The sequence below is a fragment of the Monodelphis domestica genome, chromosome 1 (assembly GCF_027887165.1).
Source record: "Monodelphis domestica isolate mMonDom1 chromosome 1, mMonDom1.pri, whole genome shotgun sequence".
In the NCBI taxonomy this organism is placed as follows: Eukaryota; Metazoa; Chordata; class Mammalia; order Didelphimorphia; family Didelphidae; genus Monodelphis; species Monodelphis domestica.
This window is the reverse complement of record NC_077227.1, coordinates 5,114,380-5,130,654: the sequence shown is the minus strand read 5'-3', so window position 1 is coordinate 5,130,654 and position 16,275 is coordinate 5,114,380. Positions and strand designations below refer to the sequence as shown.

The 16,275-nt window shown below is 50.8% G+C and overlaps 1 protein-coding gene across 1 annotated transcript in view; it reads left to right on the top strand.

The window, feature by feature from the left end:
• Nucleotides 1–16,275, top strand: part of MGMT (O-6-methylguanine-DNA methyltransferase) — a 197,432-nt gene that overhangs the window by 29,728 nt on the left and 151,429 nt on the right. The window contains exon 3 of the mRNA XM_056795063.1: nt 15,258–15,395. Coding sequence (XP_056651041.1) covers nt 15,271–15,395 — 125 coding nt within the window. The 5' untranslated portion in view covers nt 15,258–15,270. The remainder of the gene's footprint in view (nt 1–15,257; nt 15,396–16,275) is intronic.

The window sequence follows — 16,275 nt, the reverse complement described above, 5'->3', positions numbered from 1 at the left end:
CCCGTCTCCCTCCATCCCGCAGAACTGGGGCTACCGTCATTGTCGTGCTCCAGGCCGGGAAGGCCCGCCGAGGGAGGCACCCCAAGGGGCCCGTTTATCCCGCGTTCTGTGAGCACCCACGAAGCACCTGCCGTGGGCCACGTCCTGGGGCGCAGCTCTAGCTCCGCCTCTCTGACCTTTCTGTCGGCCCTCTCCCTCGAGAATAGCCGGCGGGTCCTGCCGTGGTCAGCCGAGCCTGTTTGGGGTTTGAGGCCTTCGTCCTCGACATGCTCCAATTCTTTGTCTCTGGAGCCATCGGGCTCTGCCAGCGGCTCGTCCACCCTCTTTGACCTCGCCCGCTGTGGCTGGAAGGAGGGAGGGAGCCACGTTTTGCCGCACGCCTCAGCGCTGGGACCAATGGTTTCGCCATTCTCGCTGATGACTCTTCACCCCTCCCGCTCTTCGTTCCGTCTTCCCCGGCTTGGGGTCTTGTCTTTGCTCAGGAGACGGAGAGCCTGTCTTATTTTTCACAAACTCTCGCCTTACGAAGGTTTGTGACTCAGTTTACCTCATGTTAACGGTGACCCGCCCATGAGCTCCGTCCCCCGGCCCGGGATGCCTCGCTCACGCGCTGTTGCCGTTGGCCCCTTTGGGGGTGGAGATGGGCACAAGGCCGCCCTCACCTTCCCGCGGCTGCCTTGGCGTTCGCCGGTGCTCATTCCAGGGCGGCCCTTTGATGTGCATACAAAGGATGAGCACGTCTGAATGTCCCGCTCCGCTGAGGGCTGGGGATGCAGACCGGAAGGAAGCAGCCGCGGCCTCTTGGGGGGCTCTGCAGGAGGCCACGCCCCGAGGGTGGCTGCGCGTGTGGCCTTGCGCAGAGGAGGGATTCGGAGCGAGGCCGGGGAGCCACCGGCTGGCCGTCATGGGGCCCGTGGAGGGGCCTCGGCCTCACCGAACCCTCCGCCAGCTCCACGTTCCGTCCCGTCTGCGCTGGACGAGGGCCTACAGGTGAGGGCCGCGGGCCACGCGGTCACCTGCTGGCTGCCCAGGAGCCGGGAAGCGCTCTGGTCCGGGGCTGGCGGCCTCCCTTCCCCCCCGTCCCGCCATCTCCCTGGTCTCCGCTCTGGCGAGGCGGACTCGAGAGTTTCTCCGCTTTCTTCCTGCTGGGCCGCCGCTTCCCATCTCCTCTTGCCTCTCCGTTCCCGTTGCCGTGGAAACGGAAATGACCGCCCACACCGCTTGGCCAAAGCACGAGCATCCGAGCGCGCCGTCCCCGAGGAGCGCAGTGAGGGGGGGCGAGGAACTCTGGCGCCCTGCATCCCCCCGCACCGGATCCTACCTGACAGCTGGGCGGCTTTCCAGGGCCCCGAAAATGCTGGCGTGCGGCCTGGGCTGGGCAGCTGGGCAGGTGCAGCGTGCACAGGTGGCACCCTTCCTGCAGGGGCTGCTCTGGCCACAGCGCCGATGGGCTCGGCCTCAAGGCCTTCAGGACCGCTTATTGACTGACTGGCCGACGGGCTCCCGTGGATTTTGCCGCCGTCGCCACTTTTCTCGTGCTGTTTTGGCCAGCCCCGTGAGGGGGTGCGTCCGAGCCCGCGTTGTCCTCCGCAGGCCCTTGTGGCCCCCCGTATGGACCACGTCGTCCCAGGAGGGCCCTGCCGGGCCGAGGGAGACGCCTCGTACCGGTCAAGGAGGGCCAGATGCGGCTGGGTGTGCCGGCGTGGCTCCCCGTTCCTGTGGAGCTGGGATCGATCCGGGCCTGCTTCTCCGGGCCCCCCGGGGCCCCCTTGTCCCCTTGGCGCTGGCAGGGTTTCGAGGCTACCAGAGCAGCGCCCACGGCAGCGCTCCTGTTACGTGGTCCAGGGGGGTTTCCTTCGCGCCAGAAGAACCCAGGCCAAGGGCTGTGGTGGAAATGCTCCCAAAGACACTTGGCTCTGGAAGGGCTGCCGGTCCGGCTTCTGCCAGTCGTGCCACCCCCATCAGACACGCGCACGGCCTGCCCGAGCCTCCCTGCCCTCAGAGTCAGCGCTGCGGGCTGGACCCAAGGCCTGGGCAGGGCGTCAGTGACTCGTGCCCTCCAGCCCGGCTCTGCCCGCTGAGCCGTCCATCCCCGCCGATACCTGAATTCGTGCCTCACAAGACAGCAGCCAGGTTCTCTGCCATGAGGGCCCTCTGAAGGCGGGAATGGGAGTCGGGGGCACCCCTGAAAGGCTGGCCAGCCAAGGGCAGCCTTAGGCCCTTGGGAATGGGAGACGCTGACCAAGGACTTCAGGGCCCAAATGGGATTCCCCACCTCTCTTGTGTTCCAGCCACCTTGCTCATGCCCGTCTGCTGGAGCTCTGGCCGCAGCTTAGAGGACAGGATTCCTTTATTCTCAGCGATGCCAGGAAAAGCTCCCAGCCCACCCCTCAGCGTTCCATCCCGTCCCCATCCCAGCGGCCAGCCTCGGCCCAGGGCAGTGACCACAGGGGCTCCTTTGGCTGTCCGCTAGGGGAGGCCACCTGGACGGTTTTGGCTTCGGGATGGCCTGAGAGCCAGAAGCCAAGAGAAGAGCCCTGCGGGGTTGGCCCCATCTCCGGGGCTGGGAGACGCCATTAGGCAGGCGGGCCTGCTCCCGTGGGGGGCGATGCTCGGCCTCTGGCCTTGGCCTCCCCCTCAGCCCACGGAGGCCTCTCCGACTCCGCCGGCTCAGCCAGGAGGCGCTGAAGCCCCCCAGTGGCCCGTCCCAAGATGGGTGAGAAACGCTTAGTGGGTGTGTAGCGTCAGGCCGGGCGAGGGTTGGAGCCTTAGAGATGCTCGTGTCAGCCAGCTCTTGGCGCTGCCCTGCCGCGTGTCCTCTTCTCTCTCTGCTCCCCTTGTGCATGGATTCATTCCTCATTGTGACGGGAGGACCAGCTGAACGGTTGGCCGTATCCCGCTGGTCAGGAAGCGCGGGGCACGTCGGGCCGCTCGGAATAAGAGCGGTCACGGCCGGGGACCTCGCTCCCTGCTCCCAGACCAGTTTTCCTGGTCCTGACCCTGCCCAGGATCCCTGAGGGCTGGTGGCCCACTGCACCGTCCGCTGGTCAGCGTGTGGTGACCGTCCTCTGTGCTGCCCGGTCGGACCCTGGTAAACACTCGTGTTACTCAGAATTTGGCAGTTTGCCTCCATTCCTCTGTCAGCTCCCCACGGGTTCTTGGCTGTCGAGGAGTCTTGGACCCCCTCTCTTGGCGATGCCTCCTCTGCTCCACACTTTGTTGCCTCAGTTTCTCACCATCCTAGGCTTGTGGCTATCGTGGTGGCATCGTGATAGCCGGAAGGTCACGCGCTGGACCACAAGCCCCCACGTGACCCTCTCTGAGGGACCCCCGGAGCCCCTGGGTCAGAAACGTTCACCAGGGGGCTCTTGTGAGGGGGACTCGCTGCCCCCGAGGTAGACTTCCCCTCAGTCTCACCCCAAATTCATCAGAAAAGGGATCATTTGTCGAATTTGGAGCACTTTCTGCTGCAGTCAGAAGCCCTCTCCTCGTCAGAGTGAGCTTTCCTGCTAGGGGAGGAGAGTGGCCTCAGCCGCCTGGGAGCGGGTTTCTGGACAAGGCCTTGGAGGACTTCCTGATGTTGAAATTAAAGGGGCACAGACTGACCTTTGAAAAGGAAAACGAAGCTCAGAGAAGGAGGAGTTGAAGTACATTTGGTGCTCTGCGTGTCTTTGCCTCTTTGGGTTCTAAAGGCACGACAGCCTAGTCTAAGATCCTTATCACACACCCCTTGACAGGCTTTGGTTAGGCAAAGACCCTGTTCTTACTTTATTTGGGCCAAGTCTAGAAGGTAAGAGTTTCATTGCAGCCAGCCCAGCTAACAGGGACTTGACTCTCACCAAATTTCAGTGGGAGTTTGGGAGGAAGACTTTGTCAGTAAGGACAGAATCCCCTCGGCAGTGGTTTTGGGGAAATTCCCTTGTACGTATTTCTGGGGAAATTCTTTTGCCTGCAAGAAACTCCTTCGTGGGATGCCCTAGGAGAGCAGTTGGCTCTGTAGTGGTGTTCCAAAGGGTGCCTCCCCTGGAAAAGTTCCTTTCATTTTGGAACCAGAAGAATCTGCCAATTCATGCAGGCATGACCAAACAGCCTGTCATGAAATTGTGTGAAATTTGCTCTAAGGCTACAAGAGATTCAGCTGAGACATTATTTTGGCCTAAACTTGGTAGTTTTGATTTGGTTTTGCTGGCCATTGCTGCCCAGCGGGATGTGCCCTCAACCTTTCTGTCTTCTCCTTTTGCTCCTCCATCTTATCCTCCTTCCACTCTATTAGGGAATTTAATATCTGTTGAGCAAAAGGGACTAGCTACGGGTGTTTTTCCTCTCCGGGAAAGATTTATACCTGGTATCGCCCAGCTTGGAAATATGTTACTTCAAGGGCTCTATCAACCCTTAAGCCCCTCCATCTTCTGCACCTGGAAGAGAGATACTCCTACATTTGTTGAAGAGCCTATGGCTGTCACAACTCAGTTTAAAGGGAACAAGCCAGCCTAGGGAGATGTGATTGATTCAATGGAAACCTTACTCTCTTCAGGAGAAAGACTGCCGTCATAGAGCCTTCTAGTAGACAAGCCTCAGCTGGCATTGCTTCTGCCACCCTAAGAGGTCTCCTTAATTGTCCTTTGCAAGACCCCCATTGGAACCTTAAAATCCAACTGACGTGCACCCGGATGTTACAAGGTCCTTAATCCAAGGAACAGGCCTTGATGACTGGAGCAAATTTCAGGAGACCATTAAAAAAATGGAACCCCCTAAACTCTGATCACAGGCTGTGCAGGATTAGACCTGATTAATCCGAGAGATGCTTGGATTATTAACACAGCTTTTATTAACCAGTCCATCTCAGAAATTTATAAATATTTCCACCAAAGCTGCCCCAGCTGGCATGAGAAAGGGCATAGGCAAGCTTCAGGGCATTGGCCTCTGAATGTATGAAGGGAGAGACAGAGGAGTAGGTAAAAACCAAGCAAAAAACTCAAACTATCTTGGCTGTGGTCCAGATTGCTCCAGCTCCTTTCCATGCTCTCCAGGAAAACTGGAATAGCTTTTTACTGTCACCAAAAGGGTCATCTTGTCGGTCAATGCAGGAAGAAGAACTAAGACTTCAAGAATCCACACCATATTAACCCAAGAGGAAACCACCACACGCCTCCAGCATGAGGAGGCAACAAAAGGGCAAGAAGCCTGGATTCTAATAAGGATCCTTTTGTTTTCCCTGATCCCCCCATGTCCTTGCCCCTGTTGCTTCAGCATTTGCCTCTTGCTGCCCTGGTGATTCCCATGTTCCTGTGAAAGTTGGGGACCCCTTTTAGGCTTGCTTGTTTGATGCTAGAGCTTCTAGTTAGGTCCTAACTGGGGTACTCCACCCTGAGTGCACCTCTCAGGTTCTAGAAAATTGTTGGGGTTACCCAAGAGCCCCAGATTGTCCTAAAAGCATCTCCCCAAAGGTGACCATTGGAACATTCTTTTTAGGCCCAGTCTTGGGTTAATATTTTAGGTAGAGAGCACTTACATAAACTAAGGACCATTATGTCATGCCCCCTCATGGTTCCCTGACTTTCCATCTCCCTGAAGACTTCTTTTCATTAGTCTTGGTCGAGAGAGATTTTCTGAGGACTTAAAAGACAATTTTCTGAAGTTTTAAGGACCTTGTCTTAGGACAGCTGCCATCTCTTACTCCTTGTGGTGTCCTAAAAATCAGCTATCCCTGTTGCTCTGATGACAAAAAGAGGCTGCCACCATATGAGACTCAGTATCCCTTGGCTCGGCTTTCTTTAGCAGTCCTGTTTACCGGGATTCACAAGACCCTTTTGCCTTTACCCGGAAGAAGACACAACGGACATGGACTCACCTGCTTCAGGGGGATGTACTCAACTCTAACAGGACGCCGCGTCAGTGCCCTACAAGGGCTCTGCTCTCATGCAGGAATTTGACGGGCTCCTCCTAGGGCTGTTTGGGGAGCGGCTGGCACTGCCAAGTGTAGGTCCGGCTCTTAACTGTCCAAACCTCGCCGGTTTGAGTCTTCACATCGTCTTCCCCAACTGAACTTGAGTGCCTTGCTGTTGGCCCCAGTCTTGGGGCCCCAGGTCAGAGGAAGCCCTTTGCCCTCTTTGTTCGGAAGGCACATGAGGGGCCGACCTCCGGCATCCTCATTTAACGTTTGCACCCTCTCCCTCCCCGGAGCACATTGCTCTAGCGTGTGGCGGCTGCTGGGGTCTGCCCTGCCTCCATTGCTCTTTTATGGGGTTAGTTTGGAGCTCCTCATGCTACCCTGCTTGGCCGTAGAACTCCATCCAGCCTTTTCTGGTCAGACTAGCTAGATATGAAGTGACGTCGTTAGAGAGAGACTCCTGGCTGGGTCATCCTTAACTCCGCTACATTGACCCGTCTGCCTCCGGACATGGCTGAAACCCCCTGCGATGACCTCGTGGACCCCCCTGTGCAGAATCTGACTGTTCTGTGTGCGGACGGCCCTCTTTCTGCAGGGATGGCATCTGGCCCTCCAGGATTGCCGGGGTCACTTCTCAGGGCCCGAGCCCTGAGCTCATCGTACTCAAACGCCTGCCCACAGGCTGATGTCACCATGCAGCCATCGGCGGGCCTTGGAACCTGCCACGCAGTTGGGATGCGGTGGCTGCAAGGAGCCTTCCTGACCTGTTGACCAAGCCATCGCTAGCGCGCAAATCAGGAACTTGGAGCTGCCATCAGAATACTGGCTGCATTGGCCCTGGCCACGGTTCTTCTCATCCCAGTGGGACCGGTCCCATGTCACGAGGGAAGACTGGGCACAGGCTGCTGGTCCATCTCCCCCTTCCTATTGAGGACGATTTCGGTCGTGTCTACAATGACCCAGAGGTCAAACAATGGAACCAGCTGTGTAAGGCAGGATGCAGATGGGGTCTGGGTGCCTGAGAAAGGCAAATTGCTCCCTCAGAGCTTCCCTCACCATTCTAGAGTATTTTGGCCTTGCAATGAAGTTATCTTGCACTTACTTTGTTAAGACTGAAGTTTGCTAAAATTTATTATTTAATTGCTATGCTGGATATTTATAATATATTTAATTCCAAAAGCTCTCTGCTTAAATTGCTTAGTTGAACTTTGTCTACTGAAGAATATCCTTATTTGAGGACACTTCCAGAGATCTCCAGCCAGCAAAGTGTTCTCTGTCCGGTCAGTCACCAAATCAAGCTTTATGGCACCTCCAGACCTCTGCCATGGACCCTTGCAGTTGAACTCCCAGGCTTCCTGGCCTCCTAATCACCTGATAGCTTGCTGTTGTCATGGTGGAGCCATCATCTGTGATAATTGCAAGGCCACCTTTAGAAGATTAACTCGAAGGGGCGCTGCCTCTTCCATTTACCTGGAGAAATGATTGTCTGATTGATAGACTCAATAGAAGATAGAACCTGATGGGTTACCTCCTCGAGAGATGCTCTCAGGCTGCCGTGGTCAGACTTCGTCCAAGAAGAGTGTTGGATGTTGCCCTAATGCAGCCATCTGGGATTTTTGCTTTAGTACAAGCAACCAAGGAGAAATTGGAAGACTGACTCTGGTCCTAAGTAAGTCCATGGCTTCCCTTCAAAATCGTACTGATTCTTTGACAGAACCTGCTGGTTCTGTGAACCAGTGGAAAGCTCGTGATCATATGCTTGATGATTCAGGAGAGACTAGCCTCCGAAGGATCGAGGGGAGAATTGAGAAATGCAAATTTGGAATTAGGCTTCATTGGTACTATCAGACTGATTTTCTTTTTGCTAAAACTTGCTATGATTTATTAAACTTAATCAAACTAGGAAGACCCAGAACTTGGCTCAGCCTCCGTCTCCTCACCCAGAGAAATGGGGATAATCCCCTCTGCAATGCTTTCCCCACCCGTCTGTTTTGAGGATTGAATGAGAGACTGCATGGAGAGGGTTTCTAAACCTTCCCACCTAATGCTACCTTATACTGGCCACAGGGGACAGTGCTCTAAGGCTAGCTGGCCTCTCTGACAACAGGCTCAGGAGCGACTCCCTCCCCTGGCATCCCCATCCTGTGCTCTCCAGGGAGAGACATGATACTGGCTTTTGAGGGCTCTGCCAGACCCCAGCAGAGGGACAGACATTGTATCTGGGACTGTGGAAGTCTTTTGTGTCTCCTCACTAATATGGTCCAAAGTGTTGGGCTTTCCCAGCCACAGACACGACTCGCCAGGATTCCCCCCTGAGATGTAGAAATGCCTTGGGTTGGGTCAGACAACTTGGGGCGAAGGTCCCTGTCCAGCGTGGGCTCCGTGTAAGGGAGCTTTTCCTCAGGGCCTGGAGAACTCTCTAGAGCCATGTGGGCTGCCTCCTCCTGGGTAGGGGCATTCGAGCTGAGACCCTCGTGTACAGGCGGCCCTGTGCCTGGCGCCGCTGCTTCTCTGAAGCTCCTTCTTGCTCCCAGATTCTTAAGTATGTTCATTTGATTCCTGGCCAGCTCGATAACGGACTCAGGAGCCTTTCAGAGCTAACAGTTTGGAATGGAAGTTCCTCGAGGGCTGGAAATGGCTTGTGTTTGCCTTTGTAGCACCAAACATTGGGGTTTGCACATTGTAGGTGCTTGAGAAACTGTCGGTTGACTCTGAGCCTGGTTTCCACTCACTCTCGTCCCCAGCTCTGCTTCTGTCCACTCGTGGCATGTGCTGACCACTTGGAGCCTTAGGAGCTCAGACCCTTCCCAAGAGAACAGGCTTCTCTCAGACTTTATTGATGCCTTTTGTCTCCATTCCCTCCCCCCAGTTCTTCTCTCTGATAGACTCACCCTCCTTCTTCCCCCCAACAACAAAATGCAATTCCGTAAAATGGAGCAAGCGAAGGAGAGAGACTGAGTGTCTGTACTGTCCCCTTCATTTGGTCTCTTCTTTCAGAGGGAGATGTCCTCTAGATCCTGGCCCAGAGTCACGGCGTCTCCCAAGTGGAAGGGACCTCAGCCGCTACCTCATCCAACCTGTAGCTGAGAAAGCTTCCCCCGACACCGTCCTTGATAAATGGTCATCGAGCCCATGATGGAAGATCCCCATAGGCAACTACGGATGGGAGATGATCCATCCTTCTTTGGGGGAACTCTCATTGTTAGCACGGGTTTTCATAAATTGAAACTAAATTTGACTCATTGAGCTTTTAGGCTGCTGTTACTCTGAGATCTTTTGTTCAGCCAGATTGCTAAAGCATTATACCAATTTTTGATATCATAAATAATAGCATTTTATATTTGTAATACTGCTGCCAAGCTCGCTGTTAAAATCAGGGCCTTTGAAATTTTTACCCATTGTGTCCAGTTCTGCCTCCTGGGGCCATCAGAACAAATCTAAAGCACCTTCTCCATTTATGACCTTTCAAGTATTTGAAGAGAGTGTAAGTTATGTCTCCTCCCCCCCATCTCCCTGGCCCTGAGTCTTCTCCAGGCAAGACATCCCCAGGTCCCTTAGCCTTTGCTCCTAGGGCCTACACTGAAGGACATTCACCTTCCTTATCTGTGGCACCCAGAACACCTTTCTCCAGCCATGTATGCTCTGAACAGCTTAGAGGACAGCAGGGCGCTCACTCCCTCATTGCTGGACTCTCTCAATGTCACTGAAAATTAAATTAGTTCTCTTGGCAGACATATCCACTGTTGGCTCTAATTAAACTTGGAGTCCACTAAAACCAGTGGGTCTTTTCAGTCAAATGTCTATCTAATCACACCTGAATTTTAAAGTCAATTTTTTCAACCCGTGTAAGACTTTACATTTATTCCTATTAAACTTCAGTGGATTATTAGATTTGGCCCACTGTTCTCATGTGTCCAGATCTTTGTGATTCTTGACTCTGTCTTTCCATGCATTAGCTATACTTCTCCGTGTATCCGTTGTGTCTTCCGCAGATCTGATAAGCATTTCACGTGTGTCTTACCCAAGTCCTTACTAGAAACATCAACCAAAATGCCACCAGGCATGGTTTCCGGGGACACTCCACCGGAGACCTCTTTGGAAGTTGACATTGAACCATTATTGAGTACTCCTTGGCTTTACTCATTCAACAAGTTCCAATCCCAGCTAATTATGTTATCTTCCGGCTGACCTCACTCCATCTTTCCCATAATAAAAGCATCGTGGACTTCGTCAAATGTTTTGCTAAAATCTTGCTTATCTTTGTCTTCATTATCCTCCTGACCCCACTGACATAGTCCTTCCTCTGTTTATGAAGAGGACAATGATGTCATAGGTTGACTCTTGACTTGGACGTGAATTGGATGCCAGAGAGGCAGAGTTGCACCACGTTGTCAGCCTCATTCTTTCTTCTAGTCCTCCAAGTTTCGTGACAAGACATCGGTCAGAGTGACTGGCGATGACCCAGGATGCAAGGTCTGAGCAGACTCTGGGCCTTCCATGGCACCTGCTTCAGCCACCTGCCACCTGCATGGCTCTTGGAACAAATTGTTCCTGTGCTCTCATTCTGCTGGGGGAAATCTTTGCATGCTTGGGGCAGACACCCCCCCCCCCTCACCAACGGTTTGAGCCCCATCCGTTATACTCAGTTTGGTTTAGCTCACCTACTTGGGCAGTTTTGCAACAGTGTGTGACTCTAAGCATGCTACAGCTTCTTGGAGCCTTAGGTGAGAGGTGGGTGAAAAGTGGACACGAAGGGTTGATGAGCAGCCCTGGAAGGGGCTTCCTACCCCAGAGTGCCAATCCTCCCAGAATGCCTCAGACACCCTTTGTAAAATAATCCTCTCACCAAAGGAAATAAGGTTAGATTGGTAGGTTTCCGCTTCTAAGTGTCCACTAACCATTTCTTTAATAACATGGTTAGAATGTTCACAGTGTCCTATAGGTTACAAGCTTAGCTTCTCCTTTTGGAAAATTGGGCACCTATTTAACTGTTTCCGATTTTGTGTTACCTCCCCTGTTTTCTAGGATCTTTCATGTGTTAATCCCAGTGGTTCAGCCACCAGTTTTCACCATCAGTTAGTAAGTCAAGAATGGTGCCCAGAGAGGAATGAGTGGTTGGCTTGGGCAATTCCTCAAAAGGGATATTCCTGGAGAAAGTCACCAATGAGAAGAGGGCCATAAGGACGAAGGGATCTTTCAGGGTGAGAAAGCTGGTGGAGAACTACGCATTCTTGTCTTAGGCGAAGCACTTATCTCAGATCCTTAGTGTTCTCATTTGTGAAATGGTGATGATGATCGGAATACCCAGTGGGAGAGTTTCTTTGACTATCCAATGAGATTTTTGATGGAAAGGTTCTAGGTATAGTCAGAATCATCCTCATTTTCAGTGGCTATGCAGTGGATAAAATAGTGTTTGTTTCATCTTTTTCATCTCACTAAAACTGATGTTAGAGAGGAGCATGTGAGCCAGCTTTCCCGCACCGTAATGATAAGTCAATTCTGGAGCATTCCATGAAACCAGAAAGCCAAGAACCCCACCTCCTGTAATTCTTGGTGTTAGAAGTCTTTCAGGGCTCGTGAAACCGCTTTTCCTGAACAAAGTGAATCCACCTTTGATGCTAGTCTCCTTTCTTCGCTCATGGACATTGATACTATAGAGGCTTCTTTGAACTTAGGTAGTGTATATTCGCCAGCCTGGGGAACAGCATTTCTCATCCATCCCCTCTAACTTCCTATAGCCACCATTTTGGGCCAGCCCCTCCTATTGCCTTTCCCTCAGACACCTGATTGATTACTCAGTTCCTCAACCTGTTCCTTCCATCTCAGCCAGACACAAAGACGGTCACCCCCTGATCAGCTATTACCCACAAATGCTCCACTTCCATACTCAGGAATTCCTAAATCCCCACATCTAGCCATAATCTGTTGGCTTGTCACCTTTCCCCTGCCATCCGTTACAAAATCCTACCCTTGATCTGTGGTGTGACTTCCAATCTGTATTAGAGGCTTGGTTTGGTTGTTATGGGGAAGGAGTCGATGATATATTCCCCAGAAGATAGGAGGGTGAGATGAATTATTCCCCCTTCAATCCTCTTCAAAGATGTCAACTCACTAACCCTGCCTTTTACTCCCCTCTCATAGCTGGTCTTGTAGATGAACTTCTTCCCTGGGGGAAAGAGAGAAATCAGCTCTCTCCCTCTTCACCGTGACTGTTTGCTTCCCTCACAAGGAAGTCAGTTTAGGATAAATAACAATCTTTATTCTAACAATTATGGTCGGGGTAAAACAGGAAGGTGTCTGAAAGGTTAGAGTCTAGAGGAAAGAGGAGGAGGGAGGGTGTCTGTCTAAATCTCCCTTCCCTCCCTCCAAAGTTGAGAGACTCAAGCTTGGCAACCCGGCCTCTGCGAGGTTCAGGTTTGGTGAGCCCTGGTCTTTGTCACAGCAGAGCCAATGTCCAGAGCCAGGGTGTCAAGGAGCTGTGTGAGATCTTGTTAGGCTGCTTCTTATTCTTCTCAGGTTTCTGCCACTTCTTGCTGGGATCTTTGAGGGGGGGGGATGGTGATCAGGTTCAAGGAGGAATTAGTCTAGTGCTCAGGATCCAGTCCCAGATCAGACGTTCCCCTTTGCTGCCTCAAGATAGAGAGAGAGAGAGAGAGACACCAACGGTTTCCACCCTTAGAATGTCCTCCTCTCTCCAGATTCTAATCCTCTTCAAGTCCTTAGATTAGACCTCTCTCACAAATCCCCTGACCCCTCAGTTCTTGCTCTCTCCTGCCCCAATTTCTGCCTCCCCAACCAAGTGCCTTCTCCTCAGTTCCCGTCTGCTCTGCTTGTATGTCACTTATTTACATGGATACATATTGCTTCCCCTTATAGAATCCAACTTCCTCAAGGGAATGGTTTGTTTAGTTCTTGTCTTCATACCACAAGCTTTGGGCCCAAACTTGGCGAAATTGAGCAATGCTTCTTCACTCATGGGTCGGTTTTGTTTGATCACTCCAGGAACCTTGTGTGTTTGGGACAACGGTCAGTCCCTTTTCTGGCACCTCAGGAAGCCGAGACTCATACACATTAAGTGATTTGCCCAAGATTAGTAGCTACCAAGGTGGGATTTGAACCCAGGTCTCCTGACTCAAGGCTAGCCTTTTCTCCACTAAAGGACAGAGTCCAGCTGGAACAGTGCAGATGGTGGCATTACAGATGAGATCCTCCAGCAAGATCTAGAAGGGGGGAATCCTTTGATCTGGCCCAGGGGCATGGAGTACAAGGACAAAACCTTCTTGGGCTTGAATTCCCGCTTCTTTTGTTTCTAGGCACCCAGTCTCCAAGATCCTGGACCCTCTCTCAGCTTCCTTTCTCTGAATCTGTTCTTTAGCCTAGGATCAACCTTGTTTCTTCACTGGAGGAAGGGAATGGAGGTCTTCTTTTCTCCAAAGCTCTTCCTCTGCTTAGCATCCACATCCCAAACTTCAGCTTTGGCTTATGACCCAGAAATGCGGAGCAGCATCTCACCTGTGGCCTTGAAATCTCCACCCCGCCTCAGGGGCTTCATCCTGTCCCTGTCCTGCCCCCATCAGTGTCCATTTTCCAGATGGTTCTCCTCCAACCCATTGTTGGAAAGTGGATGAGAACAAGAGGAGAGAAGGAATTGGAGGACAAATGAGAAGAGCAAATGCTTCATCCCCTCCTTGGCTGCTCAGTTGTAAAGCCATTTTTAGCCCTCAAAGTAATGAGGGTTTTGAAACAATTGGGCAGTATTTTGAAATTCTAAGGAGAAAAATATTACTATACAAGGTGTCCTGTCCCTTAAAAATATGTGTGTTTAATTTTGAACATAAACAGCAAACAAAATTAAAGGTAAGATTTTACATGAAGCCTCAGATAGATACCTTGCTTTTACTTTGAAGTATGGAGCAAATTTAGCATCCAACTTTCGAAGCTGTCCTGCTTATGCATAGTTCCTTTTGGAGTTCTTCTGTGCATTTCCAGAAAACTGTTTCAGTAAGTCTTTCCTTCCCTCACTCACTTCTTTCTTCCTCCCTTCCTGATAGCTGGTGGTGCAATGGATAGAGTTGAGAAGACTGGATTTCCAGTCCAGACTCAGACGCTTACCAGCTGTGTGGTCTTAGACAAGTCACTTCCCCACTCTATTTACTTCAGTTTCCTCTTCTATAAAATGGAGATGATAACAACACCTACTTTCTAGGGGAGAGTTATGAGGATGAAACAAAGTAATTGAAAAGTGATTAGCACAGTGCCTGACAACTAGTAAGTGCTTAATAGATGCAATTATTATTATTTCTCTATAAATGCTTATTCCCTTTCCTTCCCTCCCCCTCTCTCTCCCCTCCCCCTTCTCTCTCCCTCTCCCTCCCTCCCTATGCCTTCCCAATTCCTCTCTCCTTCCCTTTTGAAAAAAGAAAAACAAACCTTTGGCACACAAAAAACAAACCAATGTCCCCCTCCCATGCCCACCTTGACCAGGGAGCACCCCTGCTCTGTCACAAGGTGGACAGCTTGATTCTTTTCCTGTCCCTTGGCATCCTGCTCAGTCCCTGGGATGGACACTCGAGGCTTCCCAAGTTGGGTCTTCACCATGTTCTAGGATCTGCTGACTCCACTCCAACTCACGCAGTCTTCTGAGGCTTCTCTGAAACTTTTACTTTGCCATTTCTTAGAGCCCAATATTATACTATTCCATCACATTCATTCAGTGACTTTGAGTGATGAATAGCATTACCGTATGTGATTGTGTGCCTGTTTAAGCAGCCCCTCTGACACTGGTCATTGTCCTTTCCATTTATCTTGACTGACCAGAGGACAGGAGGCAGAGCCTCAGTGTTGTCGTACCTGGCATTCTTCTCTGGGTAACTCGGAGCATTTTCTTCCTAGAGCTTCTGGTTGCTTGTATTTCTACCTGTCAGAACTGCCTGTCTCTACTTCTGACTATCTGTTGGGCTGTCGCCCTTGTTTTTCTGTATTTGAATTGGGATTTCAGACTTGGTCAGGGAAATTTGCTGCAAATATGTCTTCCCAGTTCACCTGCATTGATGTTGGTTCTGTAGAACCTTTGTCAGTTTGGTAATCAACCTTTGCCCTTTCATCTCTCCGATTCCCGGAAGGCTAATTCCTTTTTTGCTTCGGGATGTGTCGGTCACCTGGGTGTTTTCTAGCCATTTGAAGGTTATTCTGCCATGTAGTATGATATGCTGATCTAACTCCAACTTCTGCCAGATTGCTTTCCATTTTCTCATATTGTTTTTGTCAAATAGTTGAATCTTTGCCCCAGCACTGATGTCTCTGAGTAAACTGAATGGAAAAATAATTCTATATTTTTGGCAATTAATCTCTTCTCTTTTCTTAATAGGTGGTCCAGAAGGATGGGAAGCCCCTGTAGGATGAAACATAAAGTTTTGGAAAGCCCTTTGGGAAAGATAGAAATCTCTGGATGTGATGCTGGAGTGCATAGAATAAGACTTCTGGAAAAAATATTCCCGAGGCCTGGGTAAGTAGAAATGTTATCATTTCCTTTTTTCGCCCTTTTTAAAATTGTATTTAGAATATTTTCCCATGGTTACATGATGTATAATCCCCTCTCCCTGCTCTCTTCTCTCCCCTCTCAAAGCCAATGAGCAGTTTCACTGGGTTATACATGTATCATTGTTCAAACCCCATTTCCATGTTATTCATATTTGTAGTAGAGCAATCCTTTAACATCAAGACCTCAATCATATCCCCATTGCACTACGTAATAGCACATATATGTTTCTAATGCATTTCTTCTCCCACGGTTCTTTCTCTGAATGTGGATACATTCTTTCTCCCAAGTCCCTCTGGATTATCCTGGGTCATTGCATTGCTGTTAGTAGCAAAGTCAGTTCCATTTGATTGTGCTACAATGTATCCATCTCTGTGTACAACGTTCTCCTGGTTCTGTTCTTTTCACTCTGCGTCAGTTCATGGATGTCTTTCCAGTTCACATGGAATCCCTCCAGTTCATTATTCCTTTTAGCACAACTGACCATCACCATCATATACTACCATTTGTTCAGCCATGCCCCAATCAATGAACACTCCATTTTCCAATTTTTGCCACCACAAAGAGCACAGCTATAAATATTTTTGTATACATTTTTCCTTATTATCTCTTTGGGGTACAAACCCAGCAGTGGCATGACTGGATCAAAGGGCAGGCATTCAAAATGTTATTAACTATCCAGAATGGGAAAGCTGTTGGCCGATGGTGGTGGGGTCTTTTTGTGGTTCACACATCCGTGTTCCATAGGATTTGGTAGGATTTGGGCCTAATCTGTTACAATGAAGTGGAATTGCTCATAGTGTCCTGTATTTGGTCTGGAAAGGTGAGCTTCCCAAGTTTAAAGTGG